Source organism: Ctenopharyngodon idella, chromosome 13, assembly GCF_019924925.1.
Source record: "Ctenopharyngodon idella isolate HZGC_01 chromosome 13, HZGC01, whole genome shotgun sequence".
Taxonomy (NCBI): domain Eukaryota; kingdom Metazoa; phylum Chordata; class Actinopteri; order Cypriniformes; family Xenocyprididae; genus Ctenopharyngodon; species Ctenopharyngodon idella.
Window position 1 is genome coordinate 26,361,365 of NC_067232.1, and position 18,729 is coordinate 26,380,093.

An 18,729-nucleotide genomic window follows, 5' to 3' on the forward strand; every position below is an offset into this window, starting at 1 on the left:
AACCGGAAGTGCAACACATAATTCGAAACGCAGTAGGCTAGTCAGGAATAAGGTGGATAATAAATGATCTGTGGGGTATTTTGAGCTGAAACTTCACAGACACATTCTGGGGACATCAGAGACTTATATTACATCTTGTGAAAAGGGGCCTAGACAAGACAAGAGTTTGTTATGCACAACTGTATTATGGGAGCAATAGTGTGTTTCTTAAACAGCTAGTTACCTCATCTCAAATCAAAACAGAAAACAAATACATGTTCAAAATAATTATATTTATTTATTGATAGCAGGTCTAGGGGGTGTATGGAGGCACTTCTACAATACAGCAACACAAGGTGTCATTCACAGCTGTTAGTGCTTATACCAGTGTTTAAACCTCTTCACAAACATAAGAGACACATTTTCTTTGGTTTTCAAGTTAAGTGGATCAGAGACCTGGAATAAAGACCATCTTCAAATATTGCAGCGGGACATTTATGATATTCACACCACTGTTAAGTGCTTCAAACTTTGCAGTGCAATCAAAAGTCAGCGAGGGTCTCTTTTTAGTTGGTGAAAATAAACCCATTCCTCACGAAATTATTATTCTGATCAGGTTACACTGATCTTAAAAAATCCTTTGGCTTCATAAATGAGAGATTTTGACTACTGAGACCATAACATCACAGTTTACAAGATTCTTTTATCAATGAATAATACATTAACGATTATATAAATGTAAGGTAATTAATTTAAACGTTTACTTAAACCCTTAATCAAACCCATGTAACATAACAGCCAACTGCATGCTGAAAAAATAAATATAAAGCAATTAGCATAAATACACAACAGGATTTCAGTGATGGGTCAACATATGCTACTGCATACAGGTGTAGTTTTAAACTAATGCTATATGTACAGGCAATGTGACAAACAGAGGAAGCTAAAGCACCTTCCAAAGTCAACGACCAACGGATCAACAACCTACTTTATGTTCTGTAAACATTCCAGTCACAAAAGCCTTAATAAAGTTGATTAGTAAAGCAAAACGGAAGTAATGAAGCAGTTAAACTACACATGCCCCAGTTTATCTGTTTTAAACACCAAAAATAAAGTAATAAAACGATGAATTTAAAGCTACATAAAGTATTAAGACAAACAGATGTCTTAAATCAAACACAACTGCTCAGACACTCGTTCAGCGTGAAGGTCAACACACTTGTTCTATTAGTATTAAGTTTACAGCAGTGGAATATTGTAATAAAACCTGAGGTCTCTGCAATAATTCTGATCTATCACAGTATCATGCGAGATGGATTTGGTCTGAAACAGTGATTTATAATATATTAGATAATGCACTGCACTTTTTCACATTGTGGAACAAAATAAATAACGCTTTCTTGTGTCAACTTGAATATTCAATCATATAAACTGCCACCCAAAAAAGGGTTTAAAAGAATATTACTATAAAGAATGAAACCGTGAAGATCCTCAGATTTGGTATTTTTTCTCACCCTGAGATTTGCATAGTAACCCTGATTCACAGCACTTCTTAAAAATGGCTAGTGCAGAAAAACGTCCCTGCCGTGTGAATGCAGTTCTCCTATCTGTTAAAGAGCTGGTTCCAGCCTCTGGTTGCTTCCATTAGATGTCTTTGTCCGTGTCCTACCCAAGCTTCTTGGTTTCTAAAAAGCCGGCCGCAAAACCAGCATCGAAACGTTGGCTGTAGCACAATGCTTTCTGATGGTGTTGGTACCACGGTATACTTTCTTCCACACACCCTTTTGAGCCTCAGTTTCAAGCTGAACCTTTCCTTAACAGTCCCATTTGGCCATTCTCTCCTGCAGTGGGACGCATGGCAATTGGTGATGAGGTTATTCCGGAAGGCGTCGCAGTTAAAATCTGAGAGCGCTCGGAGAGTTTTACGAGACAGTACGACCCGTTGCACGGCTCCTTTGTGCTTGTGAACGACTTTCATGATGTTTGTCACCTCGGGAATATCAGTGTCGGGATGGTTGAGAACTATAACAGGCTGGTTATCACGTGGGATTTGAACGGATTGTGAGGAGCTGTAGGGAATCAGTCGAAGGGTCGTCGGAACGTCTCGAGCCACCGGTTCCCAGTGGAGGACGGATGCTGTGACGTCTTCGGAGGCCCGAGTCGATCGCTTCTGGGATTTACTGACGGGTCTGTGAGAGTCCGCTGAGGACGTTTCTCCCATGCGCTTTCTGTTCAGTGATGCAAGAGGGCCGTGTGACTCAATGGAACCGGTTGCTGGTACACATGTGGAAGAGTTTGAATCATCAGGAAAGAGGATGCTGGTGTCGACTGGATCAGATTGCTGGTTTGTACCTGATGAAAACATGGAGCAGAAGAATAACTAACATGGCCGTTTACATGCTTTAAAATGTTTTAGCAAAAATATATGATGGTGTTCAAGTTTGGAAACATTACTATTTTTAATGTTTTTGAAAGAAGTCTCTTCTGCTCATCAAAGCTGCATTTATTTGATCAAAAATGCATTAAAAATTGTGAAATATTATTACAATTTAAAAGAGCTGTTTTCTATGTGAACATATTGTAAAATGTAATTTATTTATGTGATCAAAGCTGAATTTTCAGCATCATTACTCCAGTCTTCAGTGTCACATGATCCTTCAGAAATCATTCTAATATGCTGATTTGATGCTCAGTTATTATCAATGTGCTGCTTCATTTTTTTTTTTTTTTTTTTTGGAACCTGTGATACTTTTTTCAGGATTCAATGATGAATAAATAGTTCGAAAGAATCTTTTCTAACAATATAACAATACCATTTTCAATTAAACACATCCTTGCTGAAAAAAAGTATTAATTTCTTTCAAAACAATTACTGACCCCAAACTTTTGAACGCTATAGTGTATATTGTTACGTCAAAGAATCTTGAAATATTAAGCAGCACAACCGTTTCCAACACTGACAATAAATCAGCATATTAGAATGATTTCTGAAGGTAGTGTATCCTGTATATGAAGAAAAAAAATTAATATTTCTGTACTATGCATTCTATTACTGGTACAAATAAAATAAAAAAGAATAAATATTCATCCTTGTGTTAATTTAGAGAAAAATATGGAAAGCATGTTTAATTAATTACTATATTTGAATTAAACTTGCGTTAAATGATTTGAACCTTTGTGGCAAAGCCATTTCAGAGTAAATACATTAAAAAAGCATAAAAAACACATTGATAAATATATGGTGAAAAACATATAAAACATGTTAAATGACTATATTTTACTTAATGCATTAAATGCTTTGAATTTTTGTGGCAACATTAGGCTGATTGAAAAGATGGTTACCGAGCAATTTCAGAATAAAAAAAAAAAAAAAAAATTTTTTTGATGATAATTTTGATAAATATATTTCAAATAACGTCAAAAGGATGAAAACTATGGAAGCTTGTTTCCGCCATGAAATAAAAAAGGTAATTGCAACTTTTTATCTCACAATTCTGACTTTTTTTCTCAGAATTGCGAGTTATAAACTCACAATTGCAAGTTAAAAAGTCAGAAATGTGAGATAAAAAGTCAGAATTGTGATATTAAATCAGAATTGCGAGTTATAAAGTCAGAATTGCGAGATATAAAGTCAGAATTGCGAGTTATAAAGTCAGAATTGCGTGATATAAAGTCAGAATTGCGAGATATGAAGTCAGAATTGCGAGATATAAAGTCAGAATTGCGAGATATAAAGTCAGAATTGCGAGATATGAAGTCAGAATTGTGAGTTATAAAGTCAGAATTGTGAGTTATGAAGTCAGAATTGCGAGATATAAATTCAGAATTGCGAGATATGAAGTCAGAATTATGAGTTATAAAGTCAGAATTGTGAGTTATAAAGTCAGAATTGCGAGATATGAAGTCAGAATTGCGAGATATGAAGTCAGAATTGTGAGTTATGAAGTCAGAATTGTGAGATATGAAGTCAGAATTGCGAGTTATAAAGTCAGAATTGCGAGATATAAAGTCAGAATTGTGACATATACTCGCAATTGTGTGTTATAATGTGCAATTGTGAGGGAAAATAGACTGACTTTTTTCTCAGAATTGCGAGTTTATATCTCAAAATTCTGACTTTATAACTCGCAACTGCATGTTAAAAAGTCAGAATTGCGAAATATAAACTCACAATTCTGAGAAATAAAGTCAGAATTGTGAGATGCAAAATCACAATTGCAAGAAAAAAGTCAGAATTGCGAGATAAAAAGTCGCAATTACCTTTTGTTATTTTTTTATTTAGTGGCGGAAACAAGCTTCAATAGAAAACCTCAAGATTCCATGATATGATATTCATAATCTATAGTAGATTCTGATAATTAATAATATTTATAATAGCTTTAACCATTATATTTTATGCACCATATGCAGAACTATCTAACATTAATGATATATGAAATCCTGTGAACATCAGCTGCTAATGACTATCGCAGATACAGATGTTCGTACATGTGAATAAGTAAGTTTGCACAGTCAATTCGCTCTCAAGTGTTCACAGACCAGCTTTGACTGATGCAATATGGTGAAGTCTCCATTTAGATATCTATGCATGCGACTTTAGATATACTGAACTGCTAAACAATGAATTTTTTGGCTACTGGAAATGTTTTGGAAAGATTTCAGTGTTTTGTAGGCCGAACCATATTAAACATGCTGTTAAAGTCCATGCTTTTACAAAAGTCTTGAAGGATAGACCACATTTCTTACTCTACACACCTTCTGACTGATGATTTTCCATGGCGTGACTTTTTTTTTTTTTTTTTTTTACTTCAAAGCCAATCAAATATTTTGAGTATAACTAGAAAAAATATATATTCCACTGAACACAATTGCATTGAAATTTCCACGCGAATGCTGTCTAAATGACAAAACACAACAAGTACACTTTACCTCCGGTGCGTGCTAAATCTTGCAGAGGTTCATCAGAGCCGTTGTGTGAAGATAACGTCCGATCCGCTCCCACTTCATCCAGCAAATGGCTGATTGTTGTTAAAGGCAGCTCATCCACCGTCTGATACAGGTCTGGAGCGCTGAAGTTTTCCCTCTCACAGTCGTGCTGACCTACCGGGACCAGGGAATCTCTGGGGTCCATGTTGTTTGTGCACTTGTCGGCATGGCTGTGGAATAACAGGCCCTCATCTTCACTTTGAAAATGACACAAAGACTCAGTCAAATCCTTCAGGGGAGATCTAGAGGACGGACTAATGCAATCAAACCCTGAGATTGAGCAAGAATCTGTGTTTGAATGAAGCCGAATGATGTTTGAGTCTAGTGTAAGATTGTGTTCTTTATCAAACGCCGCCGTAAGGAGTCGTGAACTACACCTCTCTTCCACAGAACCCGTATCCGAGGTCAGATCACTATGACAGCCTGAATCTCCTTGGCATGCGGTAAAGTTTTCCTCTGATTCACTGAGGGTTTTGTCTTGGCAGTCTTTCGCTCTCTTTGCACGGGGACTTTGAATATGCACCTCAGCACAAGAACGCAGTCTCTTTGTGAGGTTGAAGGCGTCAAGATTAATGGATGTATTGCATTCGGTAGGTTCCTGATTGTTGCAGCCATCTTTTTGTTGGCTTTTTATCCTTTCAACCACTGAAGACAAAAAGTTCCTCTGAGCTACACATCGTTCCTGCTTCTTTCTTTGGGACGAAGACCTTCTAGATGTCACCTGAGCATGAGAACAGTTTCCTGAGGCATTAACAGTTGAAATATCATTGGATTCATCTTGTTGATTGGTTGGTTTCACAGTGTGAGATTCAACACAATTCGATTCCACTGGAGTCAAAGTGTCTTGCTTGTTTGAAGGAATGACTTTGAGAACTAAATGCTTTCTGCCGTCCACCATCTTGAACCCGACCACCTTTGTAGTGCAATCTGGGGGAACAGATATATTGTTCTTCTCCATAAGTCCGGTTAGCTTATCTTTCCCAGTGCGCTGCAGGCCTGGGTGTGGCGTGCTACATTGCTTTGCATTCAGTTTTGACGGACAGGGTGTAGTCGGCACAAGATCATGCTCACTTTTGAGAGATGCAGGCCACTTTTTACCACTACAAACTGTCCTTTCAAGAAACTGCTGTGTTTCCTCCAAGGTCTTCTCTGGATCCAACAACATGCCTTGGTTGTCCAGTAGACCAGGTGTGGATAATGGTAATAATTGAGATGCCCATTGAGGTTCTGGTTTTGGAAGCAAGAACTTAAACTCTTGGGACGGGTTACTGTCTTTCTTGCAGGCTTGTGTCTGTTTTCTCCACCAATTTCTTCTGCTCCACCTTTGACGGCATGCAGCAGCCATGTGCTTTAGAAGATTGTTTTTCTGTGCCGGCCCCAACTTACCATTAGTAATGCTTTCTTCATGATTGCTTACGATTGGTGGTGAACATGAGTGACATACAAACTGCTCAATCTCCTGGATGGAGAGCTTGCATTTTTGACAGTAGTATTGACCATTCAGAGAATGGTGAGTTTGACAATGTTTGGTTAGTTGGGGCAGTGTTTGCTGGACGTTGTCATTACAAATCTCACAAGTGAACAAACCATCCTTGTGATGCATTCGGTGCTGCTGAAGCGTAGTGAACACTGGCGTGGAGAAACCGCACACGTTGCATGGAAACATCGGTGGGTTTCCTTTGCCTCCGTGGACAATCTTAAAATGCATCATTAATTCGGCAGGTCTAAAGGAGATGCCGTCGTTGCATGCAGAGCAGATGAATGTGTTCACCGCCAGCCGTCCTTTCTTGGACTTCTTTGTTTCCTTCTGTCCAAGTGCTGTAACATTCTCCTCCTCTTTCACAGTGTTTTGTTCAGCGGGGAATGAAAAGGAGGACTTCCTGAGACGCAGGCGTTTATGCCAAATGCCCCTCTCTTCATTCCCAACCTGAGTGTCAGGGTTGGCGTTGACCCCATTCATATTGGATGTACAGAGCCCTATACAAGACAAGGAAAAATGTAACTTTTAGATAGATCATGCTTAAAAGTCAACAATCAACATTAAAAAATGTAACATCATACTTAAAAATCTGTCATTATATTTTCACCAATGGTTCTGGTTGCAATACACATACAGTCAAACCAAAATTTATTCAGACACCTTGAACATTTCATTCATTAATTCAGTTTATTCACTATAGTTTAAAAAAATGGTAATAAAATATGACAAGATCTCAGAGTTAAACTGTGTCAGAAAAAATTAATCTTAATTATGTCAGATAACACTTAAAGGAACACTCCACTTTTTTTGAAAATAGGCTCATTTTCCAACTCCCCTAGAGTTAAACAGTTGAGTTTTACCGTTTTCGAATCCATTCAGCCGATCTCCGGGTCTGGCGGTACCACTTTTAGCATAGCTTAGCATAGTTCATAGAATTTGATTAGACCGTTAGCATCTCGCTCAAAAATGACCAAAGAGTTTCGATATTTTTCCTATTTAAAACTTGACTCTTCTGTAGTTACATCGTGTACTAAGACCGACAGAAAATGAAAAGTTGCAATTTTCTATGCCGATATGGCTAGGAACTATACTCTCATTCCGGCGTAATAATCAAGGAAATTTGCTGCCGTACCATGAGTGCAGCAGGCGCAATGATATTACGCAACGCCTGTGACCCCGTTTGCATAGGGCGCGTGCCTTGCAACCATGGAGACATTTGTGAGAGACGCTGCGTAATATCATTGCGCCTGCTGCAGCCATGGTACGACAGCAAATTTCCTTGATTATTACGCCGGAATGAGAGTATAGTTCCTAGCCATATCGGCCTAGAAAATCACAACTTTTCATTTTCCGTCGGTCTTAGTACACGATGTAACTACAGAAGAAGTTTTAAATAGAAAAAAATATCGAAACTATATATTAATATATAAAAAATGTCTGAATAATTTTTGGTTTGACTGTACATGGGATATATATTAACGTTCAAATGTTCATTTGAATTCATTTGTTTTTAATCAAAAAACTAAAAACAGGAAGATTGGATTTTTTTGTGGTTTTAACTGTGTAAACTGATTTTACACTACTGTTCAAAAGTCTTAGGTTAGTAAGTTTTTTTTTCTTTTCAAGAAATTAATATTTTTATTCAGCAATGATGCATTAAATTGATCAAAAGTGACAGTAAAGATTTCAAATAAATGCTGTTCTTTCGAACTTTCTATTAATCAAAGAATCACAGCTTCCACAAAAATCTGAAGCAGCACAACTGTTTTCAACATTGATAATAATCATAAATGTTTCTTGAGCAGCAAATCATCATATTAGAATGATTTCTGAAGGATCATGTGACACTGAAGACTGGAGTAATGATGCTGAAAATTCAGCTTTGATCACAGGAATAAATTACAGTTTACTATATATGCACATAGAAAACAGCATTTGAAATTGTAATAATATTTCAAAATATTACTGTTTTTACTGTATTTTTGATCAAAAAAGGCAGCCATGGTGAGCAGATAAGACTTCTTTCAAAAACATTAACCGACCCCAAACTTTTGACCAGTAGTGTATGTGACATGTTGTTAAAACTTTGCTCGTTTATAACATTTTGATTAATTATTGTAACGCATGATGTGCATATTGTGCAAACTATCTAATTAACTAGCGTTTATGATCAAAATCCACGAACTTGCAATTCACACAACAAAAATCAAATCGAAAATACTGTCACATATACAGTAATTACAACAATATGAAATATGTCATCTTCATATAACCTTCACTTAGTTAGCCTAAACCAGACTACAACATATTAATTACAATTCGGTATGTTTGTATTACCCTATGTGTGTGTGTTCAGTATGTACTATGGTATTACCATGATTTTTGAACATCATGATAGTACATTTTCACTTACATTTATATTTATTACATAGTATATACACTTTTGTTATCTATTTACTTTTACTATCATTCCTTAACATTATTCTTATAAAGGTTAAAGGTTAGTTTAAAGGAATTTAACATTTAATGTGTAACAAATACACTTTGACTTTAGTAACAGGGTTTTTTTTTTTTTTTGGACATGTACCATGGTAATACCATGGTATTCTTTGAAATACACTTGACTTCCATAGTAATCCTATAGCCTTTTAGTCCCACGACGATATACATCAAAGTCCCATGGCACTGTACTGTTTTGTAAGCATAGTTGTACTGGTATATACTAATCTTCCTCTTCATATACACATGTGCATACTGACCCATGACATAAAACGTAAGAAATCAATCAAAAGCAATCAATGAGCGCGTACTAAACATGCATCTCGAGTTGCACAAGTTGAATTATAATCAGTTTGCACCTGTGGTTCAGTTGCCCAATTCTCCCCGTGTCACAATGCAATGAACGTGTTATAAAGTTTTAGATTACTTAATGCAATGCAATGTAAAATGCAATGCAAATAGCCCGCGATAGAGTTTACTCCAGCAACTATGCAGTCCTGCTTATGTAAAGTTGGCCAACAAACATGTTTCAAACTGCTATATGTGTCATGCCATTCGCGCGTGCGACATTACATTTCCACTTCTAAAACTTTAATTCTTCTCCAAAGTCAACGTTTACGTAATGCATATGTGAAAACGCTTATAAGTGCATGTAAAATGTCGAAGGTGATCAGACTTACAGCGCTTTTCCGCCTCCCGTCCAACCAGAATCAGTCAGCAGCGCACGGCAGCCATGACAGTTCAATCCGGGGACAAAGCAGCTCAAGCCCGTGACAAGAATGGATTACCTGCGTGCCACATCATACTAATGTCTAATTGCATTGTCTAAATTGCATGCATTTTTTCATTCACTAATGCTTAGTTGTACGCTTTCATTTTGTGAAACAAGTTGTTCGTTTTCTTTCATTCACGCAACAGATTATTTGAGTTTGTAAACAGAAAAGTACAGCCTATGAAGACAACATGTGCTTCCTCTTTCAACATATCATCACTCAACACTGCTTATAACGACCATATAGAGCCACTTCACACGTCACTTATATAGTGAGCAGTTTATTACGTGCTTTTCTACAAAAATAACAACGTGAGAAAAGAAGAACATGCATGCATGCATTATAACACTTGACATTAATTGTTTTGTTGTTTTTTACTTTATTTATATGCTATATTTATTTCAATCTATTTCTGATTTTTTCAATTTAGGACCATTTAGGTCAGTAAAAGTGGCTTATTTAGGGTTCCTGGGGTCATGGAAAACATAAAAACTTTATAAATTATTACATTTATTAAAATGAAAAAGTCATGAGAATTTCATTCCTTAGATATTAAGGATGTGACCAAAATATTCAATAGGCTATTGGGAGAGAAAAGGTACATTTAAAGAATCGATCATTAAAAAAAATTTATATCATTTAAATCTATTACTTAAAAAGATAACATTTCTGTAATCATTAAAAACTGGCAAGGTCCTGGAAATACATTGGTCAAAAACTAGAGACGTAAGGAAAACACAAATCTGAAAAAGAAAGCACAGTCTGGTTGAGGTTGAGGTTTATTATATGTATCTATCTCTCTTTTCTTAGATTTACTGTATTTCCGCTCAGGGTGTTGGTGCTAATGTGGTTTACTCTTGTGATACTGCTAATAATGCTTTTTCTTTCTTTCTTTCTTTCTTTTTTTTTTTTTTTTTAACTATTTTTAATAAAACAATTTGCTCAGTTATTAAAATTAATTGAACACACACACAACACATTTACACACACACACACATAAACACACAAACAAACACACTCACACACAAAAACACACATACACTCATACGTAATCACTCACTCACACACATACATAAACATACAAACACAAACACACACACACACTGACACACAAACATACATTCTCTCACACACACACTCTCACATATACACAACAAATACACACACACTGACACACACATACATAAACACATACACAACAAATACACACATTGATACACACACACAGATAATCACATACACACTCACACATACACAACAAATACACACATTGATACACACACACACAGATAATCACATACAGACTCACACATACACAACAAATACACACACATTGACACACACACACACAATAAATACACACACATTTGCACGCATACATAAACATACACTCACACATACACACACACACACGCACACTGACACACAAACATACATAAACATACACACTCACACATTGACACACATACATACTCACACACATACATAAACACATGCAAACACACACACAACACACACATACTCACACATATACACACACATTGACACACACATACATAAACACACACACTCACACACACAACACATACACACACATTGACACACACATACATAAACACACACACTCACACACACAACACATACACACACATTGACACACACATACATAAACACATACACACTTATACACACACACACACAGATAAACACATACGCACTCACACATACACAACAAATACACACACATTTGCACACATACATAAACATACACTCACACATACACACGCACACTGACACACACACAAATTCCCACACACATTGACACACATACATAAACACATACACACTCACACATACACAACACATACACACACATTGACACACACATACATAAACACATACACACTCACACACACACACACACACAGATAAACACATACGCACTCACACATACACAACAAGTACACACATTTGCACACATACATAAACATACACTCACACATACACACGCACACACACAAACACACACACACTCAACACATACATACACACACACAACAAATTCCCACACACATTGACACACATACATAAACACATACACACACATTGACACACACACACACACACACACACAGATAAACACATACGCACACTGACACACATACATAAACATACACACTCACACATTGGCACACATACATACTCACACACATACATAAACACATGCAAACACACACAACACATACATACTCACACATACACAACACAAACACATACATAAACATACAAACACACACAACACATATATACTCACTCACTCACACACACACACACACACACACACTCACACACACTGTGTGTGTGTGATTGATTTACAGGACTTGTAATTTGACTTAAGCACATAAATTCCATGCAAGTTACCATAAAAATGCAATAATAAGGATATTATATGTATTTTATGCAGTAGAAGTGCATTAGTACCCATGTAGTACTTTTGTAAAGTTGTAGTTTAATAGCAAGGGTTATAAATACCAGGAAACAGATGTTAGGTAGCGCAGGATTTCCAGTCATTGTTGAGGAGAGGTTGGCCTCTAGCGGTGATAAAGTGTTATAGCAGGCTCAAATACATGTGCACTTTTACAAACATCGATTACTGAACATTGTGATTCTTCTCGTGTCTGTGTAAGATGCCATCTTATATGATCCCTTTTTCTGTGCAATTCTGTGATTAGCATTTCTTTCTCGCTGCATTAACAAAACTTTCATGCCTTGTGATGACGCTGATGAAAGATGAATTCTGATTGGTTGCGCTCTGTGGTTGTAAGGCGCCTTTCGATTGGCTGAGATGGTCAATGGGCTCGCACTCGCAGTGCGTGTATTGTTACTCTGCTTGTGAACACAGGAGTGTGAACTTTACTTTGATTTACACTTTGATTACCCGAGTGAGTTTGTTCGGCTGCTGGTTTGCATTGTCCTGTCTGTATGCAGGCGTCTTTGTGTAGGGTAAGTACTTAACTGATTCAAAACATTGAAAAGTTTTCATCGTCAGCTTTTCCCCTTTATTATTACTCACGGTTGTAGTGCGGCTGTTTAATTTGACAGGCGTCTATTAGAACTCATTTGATTTATAGCAGGTTAATGTATGCTAATAAGTTGTTACTTGTTGCCTGTGATCTGAACCGAGTTGGTTTGACCCAATAACTGTTGTGAACAATGAGGGAAAACTCGGGCTTGTTACTTTAAATCCTCTTGATTGAGGAGAGTGTTGGACCAATCAGCGGTCTCGCCGTCATCAGCGCTGATTGTTGCTTAGGCTTTGATTTGTGTTGGGATGCATTGAGGTCCTTTTGCTCAATGACTCTGATCTGATCTTCAAACCTCATATATTCCAGGAGCCCGATGGAGCTGGAGGGTCAGTGGTGGAAAGGAGAACTTGCAGAGGACATCTATCAGGCCCTGCGTTACAAAGTTTGTATCCCTGTCATTGTGATGTTATTTGGTGCCACTGAACTGTGTTATGATGTCATGCCTGCATGTAAACATGGCACAAATCAGTATTACAAAATTTTTATGGCAGTGAAATTGTCTGCTTGGTTTTTGCATGCATATGCAACTTTACTGAATTAATGTAAATGCAACTTGCGTTAAATAAAGTTGTATATGCATGCATTTAAGTAAAAGTTGCATGCATTCAGTTCAAGTTTTATTTAGTAAAGTTGTATATGCATGCATTCAAGTTGCATTTACATTAATTCAGTAAAGTTGCATATGCATGCACTTAAGTTATAGTTACATGCATTGAGAAAAGTTGCACATGCATGAATTCAAGTTGTATTTGTGTATTCAGTCAAGTTGTATATGCATGCATTTGAGTTGCATTTACATTAATTCAGTAAAGTTGCATATGCATGCACTTAAGTTATAGTTACATGCATTCAATAAAGTTGCATATGCATGCATTCAAGTTGCATTTAGTAAAGTTGTATATGCATGCATTTGAGTTGCATTTACATTAATTCAGTAAAGTTGCATATGCATGCACTTAAGTTATAGTTACATGCATTGAGAAAAGTTGCACATGCATGAATTCAAGTTGTATTTGTGTATTCAGTCAAGTTGTATATGCATGCATTTGAGTTGCATTTACATTAATTCAGTAAAGTTGCATATGCATGCACTTAAGTTATAGTTACATGCATTCAATAAAGTTGCATATGCATGCATTCAAGTTGCATTTAGTAAAGTTGTATATGCATGCATTTGAGTTGCATTTACATTAATTCAGTAAAGTTGCATATGCATGCACTTAGGTTATAGTTATATGCATTGAGTAAAGTTGCATTTGTGTATTCAGTAAAGTTGTATATGCATCCATTTAAGTTGCATTTACATGCATGCATTCATGTAAATGCAACTTGAATAGATGCATATGCATCTTTACTTGGCTATTGCACAGATCAGCCTGTAATAAAATCTTCATTGAAGTAAGATTTTCTGCATGTATGTGTAACTTAACTTGGTTATTGCACAAATCAATATACCATAAAAACATATGAATTGCAGTGTGGTTGTCTTTCAGGAGCTGCGGTTGCCTGCATATAAAGGCCAGTCCCCACAGCTGAGCCTTAGACGATATTTTGCAGACCTCATCGCTATAGTCAGCAATCGGTTCAAGCTGTGTCCGGCGGCCAGACACTTGGCTGTTTATCTGCTGGACCTGTTCATGGACCGCTATGATATCTCAGTGCAGCAGCTTCACATGGTCGCTCTGTCCTGCTTGCTTCTGGCCAGTAAGAGTTGTACTCCTATCTACCACAACCACTCAGCAGCTGCATAGCAATGTGCAAACATGCAAAAATCACTCACATGTTCTTCTGAAATTGTAAACATCTAGTTGAAGATACTGCAGTACATCAGATGGCAAAAGTGTGCAAACATTTCACGTCGACTTATCTCGCAAGTTTTTATTATCCAGGCAAGTTTGAGGAGAGAGAAGACCGTGTCCCGAAGCTGGAGACGCTGAACAGTCTGGGCTGCATGAGCTCTATGAACCTGGTTCTGACCAAACAGGGTCTCCTGCACATGGAGCTGCTGCTCCTCGAGACGTTTCAGTGGAACTTGTACCTCCCCACGGCTGCACACTTCATAGAGTACTACCTGCCAGTCGCCGTGAACGAGACGGACCTGCATGACGGCTGGCCGATGGCGTGCATGGAGAAGACCATGCTGTACATGTCTAAATATGCTGATTACTTCCTAGAGGTGTCTCTACAAGGTGTGGCGTCCAGTCCCAAATTCACATGCATTGCATTTTCACCTGTTGTGGGAATGTATAAGAACTACATGATATACAGAATCAGAATGTTTCTGTTCTTGCACATGTGTTTTTGTACTAATATTTTTTTATATTAGAACATTTCTTTTCTGTGTCAAGACCATGCATTTCTGCGATTCGTCCCGTCCCTGGTTGCCGCAGCATGTGTGGCCTCCTCACGGGTAATCTTGCATCTGTCTCCGTCCTGGCCTCCACGCCTCCAGCGTCTGTCAGCGTACACCTGGGAGCAGCTGCTGCCCTGCGTGGAGAGACTATTAATGTGAGTTTGACCCAGGGTAATTATCCTTGACTAAAACCTTTAGAAAAAAAAATATGTTTTTGAAAGAAGTGTCTTCTGCTCACCAAGGCTGCATTTATTTGATTAAAAAAATGCAGTAAAAAAAAGTGAAATATAATTACAATGTAAAATAGCTGTTTTCTATGTGAATATATTGTAAAAATGTAATTTATTCCTGTGATCAAAGCTGTATTTTCAGCATCATTACTCCAGTCTTCAGTGTCACATGATCCTTCAGAAATCATTCTAATATGATGATTTGCTGCTCAAGAAAGATTATTAACAATATTGAAAACAGTTGTGCTGCTTCAGATTTTGTTGAAACTGTGATGCATTAGCATTCAGAAATTTTGGGTAAGTGTTTTTTTTTTTTTTTTTTTTTTATTCAGCAAGGATGCATGAAATTGATCAAATGTGACAGTAAAGACATTTATAATGTTGCAAAAGATTCTGTCAAATAAATGCTGTTCTTTTGGACTTTCTATTCATCAAAGATCATGGTTTAAACAAAAATATTAAGCAGCAATAACTCTTTTCAACATCGATAGTAATAAGAGACATTATTAAAATTCAACATCAATAACAAATAATAATAATTGAGCAGCAAATCAGCATATTAGAATGATTTCTGAAGGATCATGTGACACTGAAGACTGGAAAATTCAGCTTTGATCACAGGAATAAATTACATTTTAGCATATATTCACATAGAAAACAGTTCTTTTAAATTGTAATAATATTTCACAATTTTTACTGTATTTTTTATCAAATAAATGCAGCCTTGGTGACCAGAAGACACTTCTTTTAAAAGCATTAAAAATCTGAATTATTCCAAACTAAATAACAGAAATAAATTACATTTTAACATATGTTTAAATAGAAAATTATTCTTTTAAATTGTAATAATATTTCACAATTTTTACTTTATTTTTATCAAATAAATGCAGCCTTGGTGAGTGGAAGAGCCTTCTTTCAAAAACATTAATTAATTATTCCAAACTAATTCAAAATATTAATAGAAACTATAAATATCTCAATAATACTAAAATAACACTGGTTTGACCTCATTGAAACTTTTCTGTCAAGTCCCAGTTAATAAAACTAAAGGGATAGTTCACCCAAAAATAAAAATTCTGTCGTCATTTACTCACCCTCATGTTGTTCCAAACCTGTATGAATTTCTGTCTTCTGCTGAACACAAAAGAGATTTTAAAGAATGTTGGTAACCAGACAGTTGATGGACCCCATTGACTTCCGTAGTATGGAAAAAAAAAATACAATGGAAGTCAATGGGGACCATCAACTGTTTGGTTTCAGACATTCTTCAAAATATCTTCTTTTGTGTTTGGCAGAAGACAGAAATTCATACAGGTTTGAGGGGGAGTAAATGATGACAGAATTTTCATTTTTGGGTGAACTATCCCTTTAAGCATTAATTTTTTTTAATGTAACCTTTGGCAGTGTTCCTCCATTTCAGTAGTGCACTTATTACCTTGCATGCTTCAGCATGTGCTAAATTATAGTTGAATGGAAAGATTAATGCCACAAATATTGGACATCATCACCCCTAAGTTTCCTCTCCCTCTCTCTCAGTGCTCATGACAGCGATGTAAAGGAAGCAAACAAGCAGAAATGCCATCAGCCGAGCTCTCAGCCAGCGCAGACGGTGTATCCCGTCCAGGCTCCGAGCGTGTCCTTGCATCAGTACTTGCAGCGGCCGAACACACAGTACATGCAGCAAAACTGCCAGCCGGTGGTAGTGTCGGCTCAAGGTCCTGCAACATACCTGACACATACGGCCTCCACGGCGCCTCTGCGTCAGACACAGACCATGGATGCCAAGGTGAACGTGCCCGGCAGGGCTTACCAGGCCAACACGCTGTACCCCTGCTTTGACAGGTGATGAACCAGGACGGGAAAGCGCCAGACCGTCCTTTCCACTGCACAGGGGAGAGTTTGTATTTATGTGTGCAGCCGTACACCGTATACAAGCACACCGCTCTTAAATGTTACTTGAATCAAGCCACTTCAGCTGCTACATTCTGAATCCTTTTTAATTTAAGTGATTAGGGTGAAGACTAGATGATTTAAATCACTGAGGTGTGGAGTCATCCCAAATGTGCAATATTATAATGCTGTCATGCATTTCCCACTGGTGTTTCATTTGTTGTGTTAAGTTACTTAATAAATGAAGACATCATGGGAGTTTGAAGTAACTTTGTACAAGAACTTACTGTTTTAACTAACACAAGCAAGTGTTATTTTGCTCTACCTCATTGAATGTAGACTATTATTGTCTTGCGACCTTACAAATGCACTTTGGTATAGTGTTTTTCTTTTTTTTTTTTTTTTTCTTTTTTAATAAAAATGCAACATTTCTGTTGTAGCTTGTTTTGGTGCATTTACACTGAGGTTTGTATCGATTTGAACATGTTTATTATTAAATTCACCCTTCACACAAACATTCACATATGCAACTATTTGTCTTTATGAATAGTTCTAGAATTTCCCTGCATTTTGTGTTTTGAGAATTTGAGAATCACACAGTCAGTTATTACAGACATGCATTTTGATTCGTTTAACTGATGTTGAAAAGTCATTCACGTAAACTGATACGTTTGTTCTGATGATGGGGTGGGTGATTTTTGTAGAATAAATGTTGATAAAAAAGCTTTAAGATGCCTTCTCAGCTATTTGTTTTATAATAGAGATGTAAAAATGCGTTTGCTTTACCAGCCTGCAGCTATAAATGCTGTCCATTAATCAAGTTTAATCAAGCATTTCCAAATGTCCTGGTTATGTAAAATGAAAACTGGAACTTTTAATCTGGATTCAAATGCTTGCAATGTTCACAAGCATGGTTAAAATTCATTAACATGAATTGCTGCAGATAAACAAACTGATGCATGTGTGAAATCATGACAGAAACTGAGACAAAAATTAAACATTTTAAGGGAACATTTTCAATCCTGTATTGTTCTTTGTTGTAGGCACACATCCATGTATACATCCATGTCAGGGAAAATTATTATCCATTTAAGGCAAGTGATTGCGTGTGTCATTGCAACTCAAAATATGAATGCTATAAGTCCAAAAACAAAACATATTTTAAAAAACAAAAAGAGGAACCAAATACATTTAATTAACCTATTTCAGACAACTAATGCAAAAAAAAAGTGATAGGAAAAAGTTTAGAGAGAAAAAAAAGTGTGAAAATAAATTAATAAAAAATATGACTGAAATAAATAAATAAATATATATATATATATATATATATATATATAAATGAGTAGAGATGCACTGATGATACTAAATTTCTCCACCGATAGCCGATTATTCAGAGTGATATCTGCCGATACTGATAACGATAGTTTGGGGGTTCTGCCTTTTATACCTTCTT

General features: G+C 36.6%; 2 protein-coding genes across 3 annotated transcripts; one reads left to right on the top strand and one right to left on the bottom strand.

Moving 5' to 3' along the window:
• Positions 1–253: 253 nt before the first annotated feature.
• LOC127525298 (zinc finger protein 518A) lies at positions 254–12,428 on the bottom strand. Of its 2 annotated transcripts, XM_051917741.1 has the most exons (4): positions 12,250–12,428; positions 9,625–9,732; positions 4,909–6,942; positions 254–2,331 (listed from the first exon to the last, which is right to left on the bottom strand). In XM_051917741.1, the coding sequence occupies exons 3-4, from the start codon at positions 6,923–6,925 to the stop codon at positions 1,583–1,585; spliced, it is 2,766 nt and encodes a 921-aa protein (XP_051773701.1). In that variant the 5' UTR covers positions 6,926–6,942; positions 9,625–9,732; positions 12,250–12,428; the 3' UTR covers positions 254–1,582. The 2 variants fall into 2 exon arrangements, with proteins under 2 accessions (XP_051773701.1, XP_051773700.1); XM_051917740.1 differs by lacking the exon at positions 12,250–12,428 and having other exon boundaries at positions 9,625–9,969.
• Positions 12,429–12,554: 126 nt separating this feature from the next.
• On the top strand, positions 12,555–18,006 carry ccnj (cyclin J). The gene is made up of 6 exons (XM_051917742.1): positions 12,555–12,720; positions 13,110–13,185; positions 14,297–14,507; positions 14,693–14,992; positions 15,152–15,311; positions 16,923–18,006. Exons 2-6 carry the CDS (start codon positions 13,117–13,119, stop codon positions 17,230–17,232), a joined length of 1,050 nt encoding a protein of 349 aa, XP_051773702.1. The 5' UTR covers positions 12,555–12,720; positions 13,110–13,116; the 3' UTR covers positions 17,233–18,006.
• Positions 18,007–18,729: the final 723 nt, after the last annotated feature.